Here is a 24,002-nt window from a genome sequence, read left to right as displayed (position 1 = left end):
CAGCTAGGCAACCCCTATGTAAAGAGATCTCTTTCCTAACAGCTGCAGCAAGTATCCTGGGATTGAAAGCCATTAGTCCGCTGGGTCTCAGATTCATAAAAGAAGCAAACCCTCCTGGTGGGCAGGGAGCTGCTGGCATATTTTCACTGGCCAGGGCTTCATCATGTGCCCAACCTTGGAGCCACATGGATTGAGGTCGGGAGAGGCAGCTCCCCTGGGAAGGTGATTGCTGGGTCTGTGCCTAGGAGGACGTTACTGCAGCTCTAGCTGTCCACAGATTTCCCTGGCTAAGGCTCCAAGAGTATAACTTTAATCAGCTCAAGCTGCAAATCAGTGTCCCACCTTCAGTCCCAAGGGCCTAAGTAGGCTCCCAGCTGCCATGCTTAAATAGGAAGGTTCTCCTATCACCTCCAGGTCTTTGCACACTCTGTTCCTCTGCCTGGAACGCATCCTCCTTGCTCTTATTTTAGATTCCCCCTAGTCCTTCAAGTCTCCACTTGGCCTTAGCAGTCACTTCCTTCATCTCTGACTGCTCCCTGCCCTGGCTAGGTCACATGTGCCCACAGCCCTCGAGGCCCACTCCTACCCCTGCCTATATTCTATGGTACTGTACTTTGCTTAATTGTCTGCGTACCCCCTACAAGACTCTGAGCAGGAGCTTTGGGAAGGATGTGTATTTCCTAGCACCGAGCTGGAATCCTAAGAGGGACTTGGTAAGTCTTTTTTGATTTTTTTTTAATTTTTTTTTTTTAAAGATTTTATTTATTTATTCGACAGAGATAGAGACAGCCAGCGAGAGAGGGAACACAAGCAGGGGGAGTGGGAGAGGAAGAAGCAGGTTCATAGCGGAGGAGCCTGATGCGGGGCTCGATCCCAGAACTCCGGGATCACGCCCTGAGCCGAAGGCAGACGCTTAACCGCTGTGCCACCCAGGCGCCCCGGTAAGTCTTTTTTGAACAAAAGAATATCCAATGTGTCCTGGACAGTGGGGATGACTCACTGACAAGTCCCAGGGAGCAGGGGAGCCAAAAGTAAGACACAGAGTGTGAGAGGGAAGTGAGAAGGCCCTAGACAGTTGTCAAGAGACCCCAATATTGAGGGAAATAGGTAGGTCTGCATGAGGTTAGGCAAATGTTGCACACTTGGATTCCAGCTCTAGAAAGAATTTTAACCCAGGCCAAATACCATGTCCCAGAAAGATCTAGAAGGTGTGCCCAGGAGGGCCCCTTTGGAACAAGGATCCTCACCACCTCCCTAGAAAAGCACATTCAAGATGGTTTCAAAGAAATCTGTGTAGGTCTCACACAGAACCTTGTGCTCTGCAAACAAAAACGCTCTCCCACTCTCTACTTGGTGTTTGGTTCACCTCCCTCTAACTTACATGGCTAACTAGCTTCTCCCCTGGTGAGTGTCCACAAAGCATGGAGATGAACATCTGACACCATCAAGGGCATCCATGCTTCCAATTCCTTAGAGAAGGGCTCTCTGTATAGGCTTTCACCCTTTGAATACAAGAAGCAGGTAATCCACCCCGGGCTGCCAGCCACCATCCTCTCCTGCCTCCGCCCACCCTCCACCCAGGAACCATGTTTGCTGACTGTGAGAAGCAGGTGTTTTGCTATTTCAAACAAGTCTGAACCCCAATTCGTTTCTCAGTAACTTGATACTCATTGGTGACAACCGTGGTTTCTCATCTAGCGTTGTTATTGATTTGGTCAGAAGTAATTAAGGAGATAATTCTTACTCAATTACATTTCCCTGAATTTCCTGAGGTTGCTAACTCTGCTCCCCGGCTGTATTTTCTTTTCTAAATTAATTTTGTCTTGACTTCGAAATGAGAATGGATATTAGGGGCTTGTTGTGCTTGTTGGTTTTCATGGGAATGAAGTAGCGCTCTGTATTTTCATTCTTTCCAACTAGGGTTCTCAAACTATTTTTAATTTATTTTTTAAATAATGTAAAACATCCACTGGTTAAAAAAAAAATACCAAAGAGTAAGAGTCCCTCTTCTGAACCCACTTTTCACTACTGAAGGCATTCCCCAGGCTGCCACGTCTAACACTTGCCTATTGTTTCTTCCAATGATCGACATTTCCGAATTATTCAAGTTGCACTTCTATTTCTCATCTTGTATGTTTAAGATTTTAATGACTTTCTCCTACGAAAAACGGGGATCTGGCTGCTTGGCATCCTTACACACTCCCCACCTCCATGCCCCATCCTCCCCAAAATAGTATGACCTTTAGTTCTGTCACTGGTTAATTCTGCAACTTTAAAAAATGTGTTATTAGGGCAGTGAAACTCTTCGTATGATACTATCATGACAGATACATGTCATTAGACATTATCCAAACCCACAGAATGTGCATCACCAAGAGTGACCCCTAATGTAAACCATGAACTTGAGGTGATAATGACGGGTCAGTGCAGGTTCATCAACTGTAACAAGCTCACTTCTCTGGTGGGGGAGGCTGACAATATGGGGGGTGGGGGGCATGTGTGGGGGCATGTGTGGGGGCAGGGTATATATGGGAAATCTCTGTACCTTCTGCTCAATTTTAAAAGAAAATAAGATAAAAATAAGGTCTTTTTAAAAAACTATGTGACACTTGCGTTTCTGTCCCCATTCGCGGTAGAGAGTATCTTTGACTCCTCACTTGGTAGAGTGAAGATCAGCTCATCATCTTTCCTTGGGTCTTTTACTACTACGTTTATATCGTCAAGACTGACAGGCCGCACTCTGTTCTGGGCCAGTGGTTCAGTTTTCCAGGCTTTGTCTAGGAGTTGGGTCTAAAAGTTGGAAATCAAAGAATATTACAGCTTTATTTTCACGGGTTTATCCGCCCACCCAGCAACTAATGGCCAAGAAACCATTCTGGTTTGGCATCGTGCCAGAGACCAAAGAGCCAATGTGACAAGGTCACACTCCCTGCGGGCACTGCAAGGCTAGAATTTAGAGGAGGGAGGGAAAACACACAGTTTACAACGTAAGCATAGTAGCGGCTTAAATCAGTGGTTTTTAACTTTACGTTAAAAATAGGAAATGTGATAAAGAGGTAAGCTGAATATAACAAATATTTTAAATAAGTACTGCTGGTTTTCCTTTTACTTTGTGAATATAAGTAGAGTTTGGTGCTCAAGCCGTGGCCCACTTGCCTTCCCCACAGTGATCCTGAGACCAAAGCCAGAAAACTAGATTTTACGTACTGGGGATTATATCCTTCCCCTGGGGATGGAGAGACAGTGAGAGGCATCATGGCTGCAGTTCTGTTTTGTGTTTACAAAGCTCCTTCATCAGTAGGGAGCCTTTGCAGCATTGGATGCATTGGTCCAGAACACACTGGTTGGAAGTATCACTCTGAGGGCAGCTGGAGCAAACATCTGCTCGGCATGAGAGGTGCCAGACCAGTCACCACGATGCCCATGGGGCTGATGCAGGACCAAGGGGGCCTCTCGGGCCACGGAGGGAGTATTCTGCCTTCCCTTGGCATGACTGTCACATCCAGGTGGTACAGCGGGGTGTGTGTGTGTGTGTGTGTGTGTGTGTTATTAAAGTATAAAATCTCTCTGGAAGGATACCCAAGAACTTGGTAACACCAGTCCTCTCTGGAGAGGGAAATGAATAGCTTGAGGACAAGATGGAAGTAATATTTTTTTAACTACATACCCTTTTATTTGTGTTTTTAAACCATTTGAAAATGCTGCCTATTCAAAAGAAAGACTAAGATAAAAAATGAAATAAAACTGGAGGCTTCATCTTCAGTCCTTAGCTAGGGCCCTCATCTCTCAGCTTATTTGCTGAAGTGGCTTCTCATGGCTTCTCAGCAGCATTACCAGCTTTGGGCATATTTTCTCCTGCTTGGGGACATCAGAAGAACCTTCATCACTCCCTCTCCCCATCATACCCTACATCACAACTCCTCGTGGTTCCCTCTGTCTGAAACCGTTTACTCTCCACTTTTTGTGTTCAGCTCAGTCAGAACCTCGGCCAATAACCTCCCGTCACCATCCTCAAGCTGGGGTCAGTGCCTGCACGTCACCACATTATAGCTAAACTGCCTGCTTGATACCTGTCTCCCCCACTAGACTGTGAGCGCCTTGAGGGCAGGGAGGCTGTCTTGTTCAGCATCATATCCCTGACCAGTTTCTAACACATAGTAGGTATTTAAAGAAATATTTGAGCTACTCTTGCCCCTCACTCACTGTCCTTGGCATTGGATGGCATCCTGTGGACAGGACTGTGGGAGTCATATCAAGGCAGCCCTGGAAGCATGGGAAGGCTCATCCCCAGGGGAATTCAGGCCCCCAGCAGCAATTCTGCATCTTGGCTCTTGTCCCTTTCACCACTGGTTTCTGCTTCTCATGTGAAAAATGAGGTTAAATGAGTTTAACCAATGGAAGGCTGGGTTTCTTTGGACCTTCAAGGGATTCACTGGGATTCTGCAAAGATGTTGACTTCATCTTGTTCCGGGGAGAGAGAAAAGAAACTGAACATGCATGGGGGCTTAACACACACACACACACACACACACACACACACACACGTAAAGTGCCCGCACAGAACGGCAGTTGTCTGTCTCAATGCTACTTTTCCTCCCTTGGAACCATGGCAGACATTGCTAATCAATCACAGAATTCTTCTGCTGAGATCAGACTGCAGGCAGCTCCAGACAGCCACTGCAACTAATGTAGACTGAAGCTGGCACTCAAGGAGGAGCCCATTTGCCGTCTCTAGCCTAACACTTTTCCAGACACACGGGAGGTCCTGAAAATCTAGGCATAATTATTTAGGCATAAATTTAGGCATGATTATCGAACAGAAGTGCTGCTGGCAAGACGGTTGTTACACCATAAGGCCCGTATCCAGAAGCTCCTCCAGGACTTTGAATGACAGCCCATCACACGGATTCCCATTGGCCACTGCTGCCCAACAGCTGGACTGCTGGCCCCTTCATATCTAGTCTTTCAAAAGAGCTTATGAGATTAATGTATTCGATTTTTTTTTTTTTTTTTTTTACTGGGTGGATATAGCACATTGGCTGCTGGCATGCCAGCTCAATCCCAGGGCTGCTGGGGGCTCATTGATGCTGGCAGCCAGTTTCCATTTCAATCAAGTGTGAGGGGAGGGTGGCAGAGAAAGAGATTGAAGGAAACAGGGACTTGATTGAAAGCTATGGCATCTAGCGCCACCTACTGTTAAATCACTGCATCGCTACCATTGCTGGGTGTCTCCAGGTGGCTGAGAGCCTTAATCTGATCTTCCTGAGTGTATTGGGGAATATTTTCGTAATCTCACTCAAATTATACTTTTTGTCTTTAATTTATGCTTCAATTTTGTAAAAATTCCACATACTTATGATCTAGTGATAATGATAGTAACCTTCTCTGACATGTTTGGTTCACAAAGCCCATACACCAAGCTGCTTCTCACAGCTCCTTGGCTGAAGACTGGGCAGGTATCAGGTGGGAGCCCTGATGTACAGAGGGGAGTGACAGACCTTCGGTCACACAGCTAGAGGGGCAAGGAGCTGGGACTCTGAATCCACATCCCATTCTCCCTCTGTATCTGTCAACTCCTCCACCTCTGCTCTCCCCTGCACACCTTGCGGCCTGGCTCATACCTTGTCCAGCCCTTCAAAGTGTAACTCCTACTTTAGAAATTCCAGTGTGTAATGTGGATTTCATTGGAGGGTTCACGGAAGAAATGGAGAGGGGAGTTACTTGGAGCCCCATGGAGGAAAAATCAGAAAAATAGTCCGTTACACTAGTGCATTTTCACCGGATGTGAGTTGCCCTCTGCCCCACCCCAAGGCTCTCTCCCCTCCCTCACATGATATCTCACTCTACTTTTACCAACTGGAACCCTTCACCCTCTCTCTATGCTTCTCCGGTACCCATCTTCACACTCATCTCCCTTCCCAACAAACCAATCACCCTCCTTAAAAACAAGGAGGATTCCAGGAACAAATAATGGAATAATGTTGTCTTTCCCTCCAACACAAAGGATTGGAAAAGGCTTGGAATTTTCAGGGAGGCAGAAGGATTGAGGACCCAAGTTTTAAGTACAAGACGGGATCTATTAGAGTTCTCCGGAGAAACAGAGACAATAGGATGCATATAGATAAAGAGATTCATTACAAGGAATTGGTTCATGTAATCGTGGAGGCTGACAAGACCCAAGACCTGTTGTTCACAAGCTGGAGACCCAGGAGAGCGGGTGGTGTACGTTCTAGTCTGAAAGCCTTCCAGCTCAAGACTCAGGAAGAGCTGATGTTTCAGTTCGAGTCCAGAGGCAGGAAAAAACCGATGTCCCAGCTCCAAGGACAGACCAGCAAGAGGAGTTAACTCTTATGGGCCTGGGGAGATGAGCTTTTGTTCTCTTCTGGCTTCAGCTGATTGGATGAGGCCCACTCTCACTAGGAAGGGCAACCTTCTCTACTCAGTCTATTGATTTAAATGTTAAACTCATCCAAAAACATCCGCAGAGAGACACCCAGAATAGTGCCTAACAAAATATCTGAGCACTCGGTGGCCCAGTCAAGCTGACACCTCAAATTAGCCATCGCACTGGGGTTCTAGTCTTGGCTCTGATAGCCGACCAGCTGTGTGACCTTGCACGACTTCCTCTGTGCTTTCCCTGTAAAATGGGTTTATTAATAACTGTGGGAAGAAGCAAATGGGATCGATGGCATAGAATGCTGAGCACGGCGGTGATGTGTAACAATTCCACAGTCATCTGTCCATTTATGAGGCTTAGTCACCCCCGCACCCCACTCTCAAAGCAAAAGAAGCCTGAACACTCCACATTTTCTGCAACCTTTTATGTCATTGCACAGCTAGAAATCTGAGTGTGCATGTGAAAGATCATCATTTCCAAAGGTAGGAAAGGAATTTCAAATAATTGTAAACACTGCACGGATCAAATGAATCTTGCAGGCCACCAGACTGACATCTCTGTCTCTCATGTACACATGGGGAACAGTCCCCTCGGTTTGCAGTCATAAATAAAGGGGTTTGAATGTGTTCCAGGAAATTCCGGTAAAAACTCCCAATTTACAAAAGCCAACAGCTGGCCATTGTTTGATGGACCCTGGACTAGAGAAGGGTGGGGGAAGGGTGTCAAGAAGGAGTACAAGCTACTGAGCTCCCCCACTGACGACCCATGGGCCCTTGAATAAGCAGCTTAACCTCTAGGGTCTTCCTTTTCAGCAAAATAGGAATAAGGGTACCACATAAAGGTTGGCGTGAGGATTAAATAAAACCATGTGAAAAAAGGCCCCCAGCCCCAGACTCCCCATCCAGTCCCAAGGCAAGCTGTCGACATAGCTGGGGCCCTCTACCGCAGGGTGGATGCTGCTGGTGACGGATGCACATGGTGGTTTATAAGATTTGACACTGTGGAAGCCACAGAGGTGTGTCTCTTGGACCTCTCTCCAAAAACTTGCCATTCAGCCCTAAGGAGTGTAGGTTGCTGAGAGCCTCTAGTTATTGGGTACTTTCAGATCTCCCTCAGAGGGCAGGATCAACCCTGAGCCCCCGGTCAATAAGCGCTCATCACTCAGCCCTATGCTTGCACGCCCATAGTGCGAGTCTTCGCTCTAGAACTCCCTGTTGCATTGGCTGAGGCTCTGTCAGATCCCCAACACGGTCTGAGGTGGTCTCCACCCAGCCCTGCTCTCTCCCTTTTTTTTTCTCTCACAAGCTTATCCCAATAAGCTTCTGCTACTCCCGTCTCAGTACCTGCTTCCCAGGGGTCCTGACTGATACAGGCGTTGACCTTTTCCAAGATTCCAGGTCATTTGTTTTGTAGAATGACACTCACTTTTTATTTTCCTCCTCGTTCCTTCCTGACCACACTCAGACCAGGCATTTGGGGCAGAAATACCATGTAGATGACGCTGTGTCCTCCCCGGTGCATTGCTCCAGGGGCATGCGACATCGGTTTGTCCCCTCACTGGTGATGCTGAGTGTGCTCGCGCTGGCTGGTTCAGGTGGTATCTGCCAGAGCTTGTCATTATGCAGGTACCTGTTCCCTCTGTAATTAACAATTAACCTATAGGGTTGAACCTTGAGACCGTGATGCATTCATCTCGTCATTCAGCAATGATGGATTGAACTCGGGGCCAGACACTGTGTCAGGAGCTGGAGATCAGAAGCTTTCTTCCCAGGGACCATTGTCATCCCTCCCCTCCCGCCGCCCCCTGCCCCAGAGATTCCTACTGCTTATTCTGTCCTTAGGTTCCCAGCAGAGGACTCACTCCTCTCCCCTGGATGACTGTCCCCTTTTCCACTACCCCACTATTCTCCAGGCCCCCAACCTCATTTCTCCTGGGTCCACAGGAAGATGAGAAAAACAAGAGTAACAGAATCAAAACTCTAAAGGATGCACCCTGACTTCTGCGAAGAAATTCTTTAAGGAATTCAATAGCACTCTTCATATTTCAGCTAAAAGTGTCTACACAGGGATGAGGTCACCAGTCACTATACATAGGTACCTACATTTATGACGACAAAAACAAAAAACAAAAACAAAACAACCCAACCCTCATTCTCCCCAAAGGAAAGTACTAATCACCACCATAAACTACACCCAACGCTTAAATATCAGTGTGCAAACAACGATCTCTGGGCTCATGCGTATGCCCTTGCCACGGATCCTAGCCACTCTCTGCCCATCTTGTTCTTTACAGCTTCTCCACAATGAGTCTGAAATTTGCTAATCATCTTGCTTGCTCCTCAGTGCTCTCAGCTTTTCAAATGGTCTCCCTTCCCCCTCACCACTTGACGGAGCAGCCCAGCTGTTCCCCTGATGTCTGTATCAGCCCAAGTACATTTAGCAGGAATTCATTTCCATCTTAATCTGATTCTAGGAAGTAGATCATATTTTAAGAAATAACAAAGATGGGTTTGGAGCACTCTTTCATAAAAAGACAGAGAACAACAGATATTTAAAAGATTGGCTTTCCAGCCATGACCTCCAACAAATCGTTCTGATTTTTCTCCATATAAAACTGTTCACGACAAAAGCCAACAAAATTCAGTGGGCAGGCTTTAGAGGTAGTATGTGTAAATTAATAGCTCGCAACTGCTAGCCCTCATTTAGCCCTGACTATGCAAAATGGGAATCAGAATGAAGTCATGGTTAAGAATACATGCTCTGATGTCACTCGAACTTGAGTTCAGATCCAGACTTTGCCCCTCGATAGCATGTCGTGTTCACCTTTCAAAGCCTCAGCTTGCTTCTCTATAAAATGGAAATAATGATATGGCAAGGTCTAACTGGAATCATGTTTTTCAAATAAGAACACACTTAGAAGAGTGTCCCGCACACCGATGAATAGTAATGTTACTGGTAGACAGCATTAACTCCATTTCACAGATGGGAAAACAGACGCGGAGAGGGTATGCAACTTGTCTGAGTTACTCAGCTCCTAAGTGATGAGCCAGCACTCAAACCTGGGGGCTTTTGGACAACAAAGCTCTTTCCTTTCATCCCTGCAACCCCCACTTCTCAGCTGTCAGGTTAAACTAAATCGCTTCCCGATGTTACTATTTTAAAACAGTCCCAGCACAGGAATGTTAAATGGGAGTACACCTGCCCCCAAACCGTCCCCACCCAAGGCTCTACTTGAGCTGTACTCCTCCCCTCCACATTTATCAGCTTTGAACCTGACACAGGACAGGATGTCACGTGGTGTTTCTCATAGACCTGCTGTCAAAGACGCCATTTACAGATCAATCAGAGAAGGAAAATGTGGACAGGGCAGAGATTTGGCTTTGTTTTCCAAGGAACCAAGAATGGAGGCATCCGCTGTGCTCTGCAAGTCAATGGAGTGACTGAAGGCTCTTAAGGCCAATGGCACTGCCAAGGGAAGCAAGGACAGAAAACCGAAGTTCACTGTCCCAGGATGGTTTTTAGGAATCCTGGCTGGAAGTCGTCACAGAAAGCAAGGCAAAGGACATCCAAAGTGATGGTGATGGCTTTTATTTTCTCCTTTTTCTTTTATCTTTTCTTGATTTTTCTGCAATGTTCATTAGTTAGTTTCATAACCAGAATGCAATCTTAAGCGTCGAACTGTATTGCAAATGTGGGTAATCTAAGAGTAGATTACTCGGGTAGGGAGACACATTAATCAGTGTCGGCAGGGAGGAAACAGCATCAGCTTGTTCACAGTGCGGGACGTGGGGCATCTAAATTTCGGTGCAAGAGGAAGGGGTCTATGAGGATCTGGAATATACAATATAGTTGATCCTCAAACAACTTGGGAATTAGGAGCACCGAACACCCCCCCCCAACACACACACACACACACACACACACACACAGTAAAAAATCTGCATATAACTTTTGACTGGCCCCCAAAACTTAACTACTAATAGCTTACTATTGACTAGAAGCCTTACTGACAAGGTAAACAGTTGATTAGCACATATTTTCTATTTATATGTATTGTATATTGTATTCTTACAATGAATTAAACTAGAGAAAAGAAAATGTTGTTAAGAAAATCATATGAAGAGAACATACATTTACAGTACTGTGCTGTAAAAAAATTTAAAAATCCAAGTAAAAGTGGACACACAGAGTTCAAACCCATGTTGCTCAAGGGTCAGCCAAGCTCCCCAGGGAAAGAAACTGGGAGAAGTAGGTGGGTTCCGGATACTTTAGAAACCTGGGTTTTGATAATGATTTTGAGAGAGAGAGAGAGAGGGAGGGAGAGAGAGAGAATGATCCCAATTCTGGATATGCATCCAAGGCATGGAAAATTCTAAGAACCTCTAACTTAGGATCCAAGGATTAGGAATAACCAACGTTACCATCAGCAAAGGGGTCCTTATTAACAGAACCAGATTTATAGTCCCAAAATCACTAGTTGGCACCCAGAGCATAAACGATAACCACATGTTTGATTTTTGGCCCCCATTTCCATTTCCATGTCCTGCTCCCCTACGGGGCTGATCCTTGCAAACTACATTTCCCAGGTGCCCTTACCAGCAGGCTTCCTGGTAGGTTCAGTCAATAGGAAGCGTGAAGAGGAAATGGGAAGGTCAGAGGAAGGAAGAAGCCAGAGTATTTCTCCCCTTCCCTTTACTTGGTTTCTGGCGACAGCTCCAACTGAAACCACAGCTCCTCCATAAGCCCACCTTCTGCCAGGTGGCCCAATTCCAGGGTTTTTGAAAACTACCTCTCCCCTTCGCCCCTCCATCCCTGGAGGTGGTAGAAGCTTCTTTCTTTTGCCAATCTGTAGCGTATCATGCCATCCTTTATTTAGCTTTTCAGTTCTTACCACACCTTTGTAACTGCTTCCCTATATTAAATTCCCTGTATTGAACTACCTGCCATGAGTTCTGTTTCCTGCGTAGACCCTGCCTGATACAGTGTGCTAAAATAAACTATTAACTTACATCACCCCAGACTCTTAGATGACTCAATTTAAAACAGCACCAAGGGGCGCCTGGGTGGCTCAGTCTGTTAGGTGTCTGCCTTCCGCTCAGGTCATGATCCCAGGCTCCTGGGATCCCAGGCTCCACCCTGCCTGCTGCTTCCTCTCCCTCTGGCTCTCCCCTGACTTGTGCTCTCTCTCTCACTCTTTCTCAAATAAATAAACATCTTTAAAAATAAATAAATAAAACAGCACTGAAAACTTACACTTAGCTTATACCAATAGAATCAGTCATAATTGCTTTACAAACATGAAAACACTATTATTTTATTAGGTAATTAATACAGGTAAATTATTTTTAAGGAAGGGAAAAAGATGACCCAGATTAAACATTACTGCTTACCTATAATTCAAACACCCTGAGACAATATCCCTATTAACAATTTGTTATATTTACGTCCAGCTTATTATGTCATTGCATATATACCGTGCTGTATATCAATACTTTAAAACGTAATTTGTGTTCATGCATCCACATTTTTAGAAATATCTATAGATTGCTATGAATATGAATCTTAAAACTCTCTATGATCTAAGTTCTTTGTATTTTTGTAGCATTCATTGTCACTTGAAATTATATTCCTTTCCATAGCAACAAATATACATCAATAACAACATTAAATAGTAGCCCTGATTCCAACGCATCATTTGGCATCATCTGGATAGACCATGATTTATCCCCTCAATGCTCGGTGCTGGACATTTAGACGTTTTTCACTATTATTCATATTGCTGTGATAGGCATCCTTGTGGATAAATCTTTTAATCCTTTCTGCAAAATCTCCTTGGATAAAAGAATTGCTAGGGTTATGAGCATATGTGCTTTTAAGGCTACATATACACATGGCTAAATTGCCCTCTGGAAAGCTGTAAAGATAGTGATTCTTGGATGTCCTGTACACTTTTAATTGTGCTAATATCAAATGATGTTGGTAAATGTCCTGACAGCCAGGACTCCCTCATTCAATGCCAATGATTACCACTGGCTTATTATAATTATGCTTAAACAATGGTGAAAATGGTTTCCTGAGACTCCACTGAAATGCTGACATAATTGCAGGGATTGGGGCAATCTTGTCCTGCTGAAGTTTTGTGTCAATTCCAGAAGACAACTTGGCTTTGCTGCTATAAATAGGTCAGCACCACCCCCAATCTATACTAATTCCCTTTTATAGGCAACTATCAGTAGGCAAGATTTGGGAAGGGGGGGAGAGAGGGAGTGTGTGAAATTTGAACAGTATCATATTTGCTTCCTGAGGGGGGTGAAACTTGAGACATTTAAGAGAGATGTATACACAACTGTGACTTGAAGCAGGGTTTCAATTGTATATTTTCAAATTACCTGGCAGGGAAATTTGAGTGTGTTTGGTGTTCCTTTGTCCGTAAATATTTTTAATTCACTGTATCTTTTAAGAAAGTTCCTTTGGTCCCACAAGAGTTAATGAGGTGCTCAGAAAAAGAGAGGGATTAGGAAGAGGTAACCTTGACTTCCAATGTTTGATCTCAACATGGCCAGTCTCATTGCTTTCACGGCAAAATGCAGCAGGATGGATGTCATCTGATGTTGATCACCCAAGAGAGGAAGGGAAAGGCAGGAAAAGAGGACAAGTTAAAATAATTCTTGATCTATTCACTGCCTTGGCACATTCAAGGGAGGACATAATTCAGACAGAAATCTTATGGTTGCAGGTAACAGAAAATCCAATGCAAGCTGGTTGAAATAACAAAGGAGATGCTCATGAAAAGTCTAGTGATGACTAATCAGTTCAACAAAGCACCATGGAACAAGTTTTCTCTTTGACTCTCTTCTCTGCTTTCCCCCACATCTTCTTCAACTGGAGGCTAGCACCCCTCATGGGCACAAAATGGCTGCCAGCAATGCCCAGGGATATCTGCTTCTCCAATTACAGTCAATGAGGAAAGAGGACTTCTCTGCCTGTGGTTCCTCAAAAGATCTAGGAATCATGCCTTCTAGAAGCCCCTGACAAATGTCTGCTTGCACCTCATTAGCCCAAACTACATCACATGACCATTCCTAAACCAGTCACTGTGATGAGGGATGGGCTGTGCTGTTTGGCTTCAGCCACTCAAGACCACCCCTGCTGCTGGTTCCATGACTATCTCCCAGGGTGCAAGAGCCCCCATGGGGGGAGGGCCAAATGGTCTAATGAGGGAACTAGTATCAAGAGGGAGGGTGAAGCGATCCTAGGGTGTGAGGAAAGCAAATGTCCATTATGTAGAAGTTTCAGAAAGTACTCCTGGAGGGGTGCCTGGGTGGCTCAGCTGTTAAGCGTCTGCCTTTGGCTCAGGTCATGATCCCAGGGTCCTGGGATCGAGCCCCTCATCGGGCTCCCTGCTTGGTGGGAAGCCTGCTTCTCCGTCTCACACTCCCCTTGCTTGTGTTCCCTCTCTCACTGTCTCTCTCTGTCAAATAAATAAAATTAAATCTTTAAAAAAAAAAAAAAGTACTCCTGGAGATCCTTACATGCCTCCTTGGAGGTCTGTCTCCTCTCCCACTTCACCCATCCTTCAAGATGAAAACTGACAGGTTTGCCATTAATTTTCAGCCAAGGGGTTGAAACACATGGGTATATTAAGATATATTACCTGTAATTCATTGCTAACGATAACTACAGAGATAAAGCTGATATATGATTCCACTGTTTCCTATCTAGTTGTTTATTCGAGGCTATCCCGGATGCTTTTTGGTACCCTGTATACTTAGTGGATGAGAAGGACCTGCAGTGACAAGTATTCTGGGGGATTGCCAGAGACTCTCCATTTTTTTTTCTTTAAAATTTTATTTATTTATTGAGAGAGAGAGCGCGCACAAGCAAATGGGCAGAGGGGCTAAGAGAGAGGGAGAGAGAGAGAATCTCAAGCAGATTCTGTGCTGAACACAGAGCCTGACATGAGGCTCGATCTCACCACCGAGATCATGATCTGTGCCAAAATCAAGAGTCAGACACTTAACCAACGGAACCACCCAGGTGCCCTGAGAGTCTCCATTCTTCATCTGAGCCACCCGGTACAGAACGTGTACTGGGTGACGGAGGACAAAAACGGCTGGGAATCAGGCAGGCCCGTGACAGTCCCTTCCCCCCGACTCCAGACGCCACTCTCCATCCCCACAGCACTGCCACAAACGCCATTCGCCTTTGATGTAGCCACACTCTTCCCCTTCCACGTTCCACGTGAAAGGCCCAGAGCAGCGGGCATCACCGCACAATTTCATTTTCAGAGAAGGTGGGTGATGAGAGCTGCTGGGGAAACACCATGCCCCGCCCCCCAACGTGTCCATATCGTGACTTCTGTCCATGAGCACACCTACCCGTCCTCACTCCACCTTCGAGAAAACACTCTCCACATAGCACTATCAATCGGCCTTTGCCAAACTTCATTTGGCCACTTATTGGTTTTTGGTAATCTTTTCTCTTTGTTTAACACATAACCCAGTAATATTTATTGCAGAGCAACAGGAATTTCACATAAGCTAAGGAAAAGTAAAATAAAATCCGCCATAATCCCACCCCCAGAGAGACTCCCTGCTCTTGGGGGGTATGGCCTTCCGTACCTTTGGAGATGTGCACATGCGCACAGATCATTTTCCAAAGAAACAAAAGCAGAATCGCGATACGTATTGTAACATGTTTTCCCACTCAAAGAACTCAGACATACCCGTATGTCAGTAAATATACTTCCATCATTATATTGTCACCACACTTAATTGCTGCATACTATTCCATTGTTTAGATGCACCGTAATTATTTAACCTGTCTTCCATTGCAAAGATGCGTAGGTGGTTTCCAAGAGTTTGCTCTCACAAGCAGCATCCCAGTGAACAATTCTGTTGACAGATCTCTGTGCCCATGCAGGGATACTCCCGTAGGATGCCTGACAGCAGAAGGATCGTTAAATCTGGAGGCAACCGCGCTTTGACGGCATTTCGTATGCACTGACGAATCGCCCTTCAGAAAAGTCACTGCAATGCGTTCCCCCACCAGCTTCATCTGAAAGCGCCCATTTCCCCATAATTTCTTGAGATTTCCTTTGATTAAAAAAAAATTAGTATTGCAGGAATTCATTTCAAGACAGGGTAATCCAGATAATGGTCTTATTATTGTTTCGCTAAGCTGGGGCTGAGAAAAGTGACTTTTATATTAGAATACAGTTAATTTAACTCTCCTCTTCACATTGACCTGGTATCAACCTCTGAGTAATGAATTTAAGTCTTGTGAGGTTTCCCTTATGGCCAGGCGAGGCAAATGAATGCTGGACAGGGAAGAAAAAACCAGGAACAACCACCTGGATAATTCACTCCTAAAATCCTGCTATGGGGACAGTGAGGGGGGAAAAAAGAACCTGGGTATGTTTACATTGACAAGACTCAGCTCTCCAAATCAGCTGCCTATGCCACCAATAATGATTATTAACATTTAATTCTTTGCTTTACTTTGAGAATGATGCCAATGAGAGCCTCCATTTATCAAATGCTTTCCACGAGTCAGGAATGTGGCAATGAATTTACTTGTCACAACAAGGTAAGAATTATTCCTCCACTCTGCTGAGGAAACTGAGGCCCAGAGAGATTGAGTAATTTGTCCGCGGTCACACAGCCAGTCACCAGACAGAACCAGGGTCAGAGCTCAGGTCTGCCTGTCTCCAAAGCCCTTGCTAGTTCCACTGTATATACAGCCCCTCTTTGGTGCAGACAAGGTGGCTATGCCACCCGGGACTGCTCCAACCTGATCAGAGGTCTCAGATGAATGCAGGAGCTTCTTCCTGCAGCCCGGCTCCATTTGTAACGGTTATACTAACACTTTAATCTTCCACTTCTTGCCTTCCCATCAGGTGCCAAACAAGCCAATGAGGAGCATCAGATACATGGACAAGGAAATACCGAACCTCAAAAAAGACCTTGCACGAAGCCGGTGAGTGAGGCCAGCAAGGAATAGCCCACAGACAGCCTGACAGGGATGAGCAGCCTGTGGGGTGGTCCCTACAAGTCCTTGCGGAGTCCCAAGGTTCCCCCAACCCTAAACATTAGGCAGAAGACTTGCAGGAGGGTAGCCCTTGGCTGGACTTTTAGGGGAGTACCTGCACTGGACTTACGTCTCCACCCTTGCTCATGCCAGTCCCTGCCTAGAATTCCCTTTGCTTTCCTTCCTGGACCTGAACTCAACTCAAGAGAGTTCCCACGTGCTCCAGAAAAATCTCTCCTTTTTACTCCCGGTGCACAGGATGGTAGCCCAGAGTCAGGTAGACTCGGTCTCAAATACTGACCCGGCTACCTCCAGCTGGTAGCGACGGAGAACTTATTTAGCCTTCCCGAGTCTCTGTGTTCGCACCCGTAAAATGAATATAACATGCGGTCGCTAGAAGGGCTGGATGAAATAATGGATATAAAATGCCCCTTGCATGGCCTTAAACACAATGCCGTCCATTTCCTTCCCCGCCCCCCCACCACCACCCAACTCCCTCCTGTATGACAGGGTGGGCCAAAAGAGGTCCAAGACCATATCTTCGTCATCTCTAGGTGGTGAGCTGAGCTGTTTCTCTCTCTCACCCTGTTCTGGGTCCTAGAACGTTCCAAGGTGGGATCATAAATGGGACTCTCAGCAAAGCAACTCGAGGCAGAGTAAGGGACGGAGACTCTCCCAAGGATGTGCAAAGAAGGGGTCTTACAGGCGTTGTGGAAGGCCCGTTTATCTTACGAATCTCCCACTCGGAGCCAGACCACAGAGTCAGGGCGACACATTCCCTTCCATCACCTCCCTCATCTGGAAGTCCCTCTGTCTTCACTGCCCACCTGCATCTCCACCCCTTCCTCATCCAGTAGCACAGCTGATGGGACCGGACGGCTGAGCCCAAGAGGAGGCTGGAAGGTGTGGGCATGGAAGGTGGGGAGGAGGAATGGCATGAAGGGACTAAGGCAGGTATCGACACCCACTGCACAGCAGAAATATAATGCAAGCCATGTGTGTGATTTTAAACCCTTGAATAGCCACACTGTTTTAAAAAAGCAAAAAGAAACAGGTGAAACTAATTCTAATACTGTGTTCTACTTAACCCAAGATACCCAAAGTGGTCTCATTCATCATGCCATCACTATCAAAAGTATTAATGAAATGCTATATCCTATTTTTCATACTTAATGTAAAGTGACAAAATGATGCAAGACGAGGAGTGATGAATTTATACTTAGGGCACATGTCAGTTTGGACCACCCGCTTTTCAAGTGCTCGGTGGTTGTTACGAACTGAATTGTGCCCCCAAATTTATATGTCGCAGCCCTAACCCCCAGTGACTGTATTTGGAGGTAAGACCACTAAAGAGGTAATTAAGGTTAAGTGGGGTCATAGAGGGGGGGCTCCTGATTCATCAAGACTGGTGTCCTTATCAGAAGAGGAAGGGGCATCAGGAAGGTACTGTCTACAACCCAAGGAAGGAGCCCTCAGGAGAAACTAGTCCTACCGACACCTTGATCTTGAGCTTCTAGGCTCCAAACGGAACAAATAAATGTCTGTTGTTCACGTCACTCAGTCTGTGTGGTATTCTACGATGACAGCCCATTCCACGATGAGTAATTTAATAGTCAAGGTTGAGATAACCCTGCAGAGAATAACCCTGGCTCAAGAGCTGATGGACCTCAGTCTCAGACTGTCACGTGGAGCTGAGCTCAGGGATGGCACGTGAACTTGGGTCTCAGGATGGAGGTCTGAGATCCATAAGGACTGCTCTATTAGCTGTGGACACAGTGGCCTCTACGGTGTTTGAACCCAGGCTAGGGGGCTTTTGAGGCTGATGCCTTGGGAACCTTGGGATCTGGACTGTAATCCATGGTCACGACTGCAGGATATTCCAGGCTTCAGAAAGAATCATGTGCACAGAATTTGGATCAGAGGTGAGGTTCAAAATACGGAACCAGCCATATGTCACTGGGTACCAATCGCTCAGAACAGACACTGGCCATACAACCATCATGACCATGGCTCTTACCAGCTGAATATGATCAGCTTTAACATAGGTGATTCTACCCCAAAGCCCCAGCTGCAAGTGCATACCAAATCTCCCGAGCCTGAAAAATGAGACTTTCCACAATAATCGGCATCCAGATAGTTGATAATTAAAGGTACCACCAGATGGCTTGATTTAAGTGAGTTCCAGCTACCAAGACACAATCCAGCCCAAGAAGGGCAATGAGCAGGGCTGAGCCAGCCTGTAACCCAAACGGAGTGCTAAATATTCAGGAAATTTGCAAGCCCATTATTAAACACAGCTGTGTTTAAAAATTATATAAACGTACAGTTAAATACATCATATTAAAACAAAGGTCATGAAGACTCAAAAACCCATCACTTTCTAATGATTTTGTTACATTTCGCCACTACGTGTGCCCCTGACGTTATTTCTGGTCACGGCACCTGGTCGGTGGGAGCGCTGCGTAACAGGGCTGCTGCCAATGTCTTCCCAGCTCCGTGTTTACTGACATCACATTGGTAGCTCGAGGTCAGCCCCAGTGGAAATATTGATGGCACAGGGATCCACAAACACCACAAATCAGGGCTTATTTGTCCCTCCCCCCCCCCCCAAAGACGGTTGTTAAGCATTCGCCCCCCCCCCCCCCCGCACATCCCAGGGGACATGCCCCCCAAAATGACTAAGGCTGAACTTTCAACTAACCCAGCAGAATATAGGGCTTTAGTCAAAAGGTGATAAAGACAGCGGCCTTCCTGCCACCCTTGAGTTGACAAGCTGAGACTGTCGCTCGGCCAGACACATTGACCACCACTCTGAGGCTCGCTAAAATTGAACATCCTCATTGGACAGGCTCAGCCTGTCCACATGCCGGACATGAAAGAGAATGCGGAAAAGGCCAGGCAGAAAAGCCACGAGCAAGAAAACAAGAAACGACAATAAAATGTTCCACCTGGCCACACTCCCAGATCCCACTGATATTTAAGGAAACAGTGCGTCCCCTTCAGAAGGAAACACCCTGCTTTGCAGGGGAAATCACCTCTCCGAGAGATGCAAACCCCGTGTGCCCATCTCCCGGGACTAAATGAGGCGAATTATTAGCAAAGGAGATGTTGTCTTTTCCACTTACCGTGTTTCAAACCCACTTCCCCTCCTATTAGACTTAAGCCCACCACGAACCAAACACCTTGACGACCTCTTAGAATTTTATTTAATACTTCAGCCCTCTTATAATTCAAGTGCACCATCCCCAGTTTCATGGCCAGTTTAACATGACGCTAAAAAGAATAAAAATCTAACTGCTTTCCTCCTCGCCCGCTCCACCAGATGTTCAGTGGCACTGGGCAGCACGCTATGCGCTCGCTTGCCGAATTCCGCCTAGTGGAAGTCTGCAGACGGTGGCATCAGCCTGCACGCGCCCAGTTCTTGCGTGCAGCCAATGACATATCTTCCTCCAAAGCTGCTGGTGCTTTTTATTGCGAGGGTTTTAAGTAACATAAACATCTCTGCAACTAAACAACTGAAAGGTTGACCTGAAGCCATGAGCAGCCCACGGCGAAGCTTAGTTAGGTGTACAGGCAATTGCAAACACACAGTGATGAATTAGCCCTCCTCCCCATGCCCCAGCGGACCCCAGCAGGGTACAGGTTACAAAGTGTTTCTGAGGCCTGAGATGTGGCTTTCCAGCGGCATTTGGTAGACAGCTGAAGCAAGGCAGTTAGAAATAACAAAGGTGGAATTTTGGCAAAGGAAGAAGCTATTATTTATTTTTTTGTATGAGGTTAGGCACTTCTTGGTTTCTTCTTAGTTTTCTGTGCTCATTCATTTTCGTTAACAAATATTGAATATCAGGTACCGCCAGGTATACACCAGGCATCATTGCATATATTGGAGACATGGCAGTGAGCACAACAGTCAAAATTCCTGTCCTCGGTGAATAAGGGGCAATGATGTGCATTAAAATGGGGCAAAGACAACAAACAAGTTAGCGAGTGCTTAACCAGGATTGGGTGGTTGGGGGTGCTGTTGGCTATATACTATGAGAATATAAAGCAAGGTGATGCGTATAGCATGGTGATGGGGAGAAAGTTGCTACTTTAGCTAGAGTGGTCAGAGGAGGCCGTTCCGTCAAGGGGGCCCTGGGCCTGACATCTGAATGGTGAGAAAGAACCATTCACATAAAGATACAGGAGGAAGAGAGGTAGGAGACAATAGGTGGATTCCAGAGGACAACAGGGAGATGGGTGCCAAGGCTGGAACAAGCTGGAAGTGTTGCAGAAGCAGAGAGACATCCAGTGTGGCTGGAGCTGAGTGAGAGAGCGTGAGAGAAGCAGTAAATGACATTAGAGAGATGGGCCTTGGGCTTCATAGGTCATGGTGAACATTTGGGTCTTAGCATAAATGTAATGAGAGCCCACTGGAGGGCTGTGAACAAGAGAAGGATATGATCTGATTTTTAAGAGAACATTGCATCTGCTGCGTAGAGCCCAGTAGAAAGGTTGTAAGAGCTGACAATGGCCTGGCAGGCAAATAGCAGTGAACTGGAGAGAAGTGGATGGAGTCAGGATTTATTTGGAGCCACGGGACCGGCTAAGGGATTGGATGTGAGGCACAAGGGAAAGTCAGGGTCAAGGCGCTACAATGCCTTGTTTTTATCTCTGCCTCCCTCAGTAGGATGTAAGATCGATCATAGCCTAGACTATATCACATCCACTGTCATGGTCCCCAAGTGTTTGTATGGGATGAATTAATTCTTTATGAGTTGACAGTGTTTAATAAGGGACATTCATTTTGAGATATGTTTTGTGTCTGAGTTGGTAGGTAGAGTGAGCTTTCCCCAACTTCTTTTTTTTCTTTTGGAACAAGAAGAGATGAGACTAATAATTTAATTAAAAGTTAGATCCAGGATGATAGATATGTGGTTCACGTACCCCCACTTCTCTCTCCTGTGCCCAAGGCAGACATCACCAGTGGATCACAGCACTCTCCATTTGAGCCCAGATTTGATTTAGAAAATCCTCTCAACCCAGCACTCCAGACAGGCACCCCTACTGACTACAGTTGCTATCCAGGATGTACTCTGTCATGTCCAAACTAAAAGACTCAAAAGGAGACTTTAGTGTCTATAAACTGTTATTAGCTGTTAACCCGATTTGAGGGTTGGCACAGAAGAGACCAACAGGAGGAACAGACCTCACCAAATCCCTTTACGAATGAGGCTGATTTTTAATCAGTGAATCTAAATAGTTGGAAAAATTATTGACCTCAGACGTTCACGAACGGCTCTCAGTAACTTCTGCATCTCACCATTCAATACCCAGGACCTCCACATCCATAACCTGAAACTCAGAACTTCTTCATTTAGAAATTCAAGTCTGATTCTTCCCACTGGCCCCTTCCCCTGACTTGAGACTTGCCTCAAAGCCCAAGAATTATTCAGGATCATGGATTTATAAGCCAGGCAATGTCTTGGATGTAGGCAAAGTTAAAGCTTCTGAATTGCACCTTATGAATCACTCAGAGAAGACCTTAGTCCTCCTTATCCCCATGTCACATCATCCCCCACCCTGCAGCCAGCGGGTGGACATTAATGAGTCCCCGACATGTTCCATAAAGGCAAGCACTTGGCCCTGCATCCTTAGCCCAGAACTGATAAACACAGCCGCACGCCCAACGGGTAGGTCACTGCTATGGGCTGGAGGAACCTGGCTCACGTTAATTGCATTTTTATCATCTTGAATGTGACCCAGAGGCCCTGCCCATTTTTTCCCTCTGTTACTGATGTCTTCAGTGTCTTTGACACGTCTAGTTAACCTTAGTTCTAGGGCAAATTTTCTTCTTTGCTTTTCTTGCACTGGTCTCCACTGAGGGTAAATATCTTTTTAATTCCCTTCCTTGTAGCTAGGGCTACCTCAGAGGATCCCACATAAAAAAGAACTAAAAGACCATGTTTTCAAATTTATCAAAATATCTTGAACTCTTGAACCCTTGGTTATGTAAGGGTTTGCACAAAACCTTGTTTTCTGAAATTCTTTCCCAGATGACAGGCAAGGTGCTCAGTCTTCTAGTTAGGCTTGGAGGGCTTTCATAATACAATCGGAAAGTCCACTGGCTTTGCAGTCAGTGGTGGGTTGAAATCCCAGCACTACCAGTTATTAGCTAAGTGGCCATGAACAGATCAATTCACTTCTCTAGACCTCGATTTCTTTACCTGTGGTATGGGATACAGGGATAACAAGATCTGCTTCACACTGTTGCTGGCATCTGTGAGAACAGATATGGGTGAGGAATGTCGGAATAAACCAATAAAAGGTAGTCTTGGTTTTTCAGCTGGTTTTGTGAGATCATCATAATACAGACAAAAAAGCATCAACAGTGGAGACAAACAGTGCCAGCCCTGTCTTCCTTATCAGCTGAGTGACCCTACTCTGGTCATTTTACCTCCCCGAACCTCAGTTTCTCATCTGTAGGATGGAATCAATGCCTCCTTCCTGAGATTTCTTGGATGAGGACAAAAGGAGAGGATGCTATCCAATCTCCCGCTGCACTCTGGTCCCTTCCCTTAGCTCTTCTAATGCTCTGAGAACAGAGATGAGACCAGGGAATACAGAGTCACCACTCACAAGCCACGTCGTGATGAAAACTGCCCGATTTCTCTGAGCCCCAGAGTGGGGACTGCATAAATACCTTCCCCCTCTCACAGGGCTCTTGTGAGGAGTAAATGAGTTAATCCATGTGAAGCACTTACAACAGTGCCTGACCCACAGTAAGTGCTTGATAAATGGTAGCGGTGTACGTTACATCATCCGCGTACCCTGAGTGACTGTAACTATTTTACAATACGATCATGATCTCATTGGATTCCTCCTGGTCCCCAGTCAAGGGGCTCCAGGCAGAGCTCAGCACGAGATGAGGAATGTCACACCCAATCCCAAGGTTCTGAAGCTTGGAGGGTCAGGTTTTAGGGAGCTGCTAGAGCAAAGATGATTGGGGGTGGGGGGGAGTCAAGATGGGTAGTTCATAAGTAGAGACTGCAAATCAGCGGTTAGTACTGGATTTCCATATTAATTTTAAATCTCTTCCTTTGGGGATTGTTGAACAAGCCATTACTCTAATGGATGTAACCACAGGCTACACAATAAAGCACTAATCCACCACTTAGAGCACACGCTGCATGCATTAAGCCCTGTAACTTTTTTGGAAATTTTTATTGAAATATAACATAATACAGGAAAGCACACAAATCATTAAGCATACAGCTCAGCAGACTTTCACAAAGCGAACACGCCCAGGTCACCCGCACCCACATCAAGAAAAGGAACATTACCAAGGCCCCTCCAGAAAGCCTCATGTCCCCTCCTGTCACTACCCTACCCCCACCCAATCGCTATCTTGACTTCTAAGACTGAGATCAGCTGATCCTGTTTTGAACTTTATGAAATTGTACACTTGGCTCTCTCACAATATCTGGGTGCTTCCACTCAACATGTTTCTGAGGTTTATCCACACTGTCTCATAAAGCTGGGTGGAGTCTGCTCTCTCTCTCTCTCTCTCAATTTCTATCTAGTTTCCCTGCTGTGA

At 45.8% G+C, this 24,002-nt stretch overlaps 1 protein-coding gene across 1 annotated transcript in view; it reads left to right on the top strand.

Moving 5' to 3' along the window:
- Positions 1-24,002, top strand: part of CCDC60 (coiled-coil domain containing 60) — a 159,119-nt gene that overhangs the window by 55,946 nt on the left and 79,171 nt on the right. Inside the window, exon 3 of the mRNA XM_026514578.3 lies at positions 16,296-16,375. Within this exon, the coding sequence (XP_026370363.1) occupies positions 16,296-16,375 (80 nt within the window). The remainder of the gene's footprint in view (positions 1-16,295; positions 16,376-24,002) is intronic.

Source organism: Ursus arctos, unplaced genomic scaffold, assembly GCF_023065955.2.
Source record: "Ursus arctos isolate Adak ecotype North America unplaced genomic scaffold, UrsArc2.0 scaffold_34, whole genome shotgun sequence".
NCBI classification, from domain to species: Eukaryota; Metazoa; Chordata; class Mammalia; order Carnivora; family Ursidae; genus Ursus; species Ursus arctos.
The sequence above is the reverse complement of the archived record's forward strand: the minus strand, read 5'-3'. Positions and strand labels throughout refer to the sequence as shown.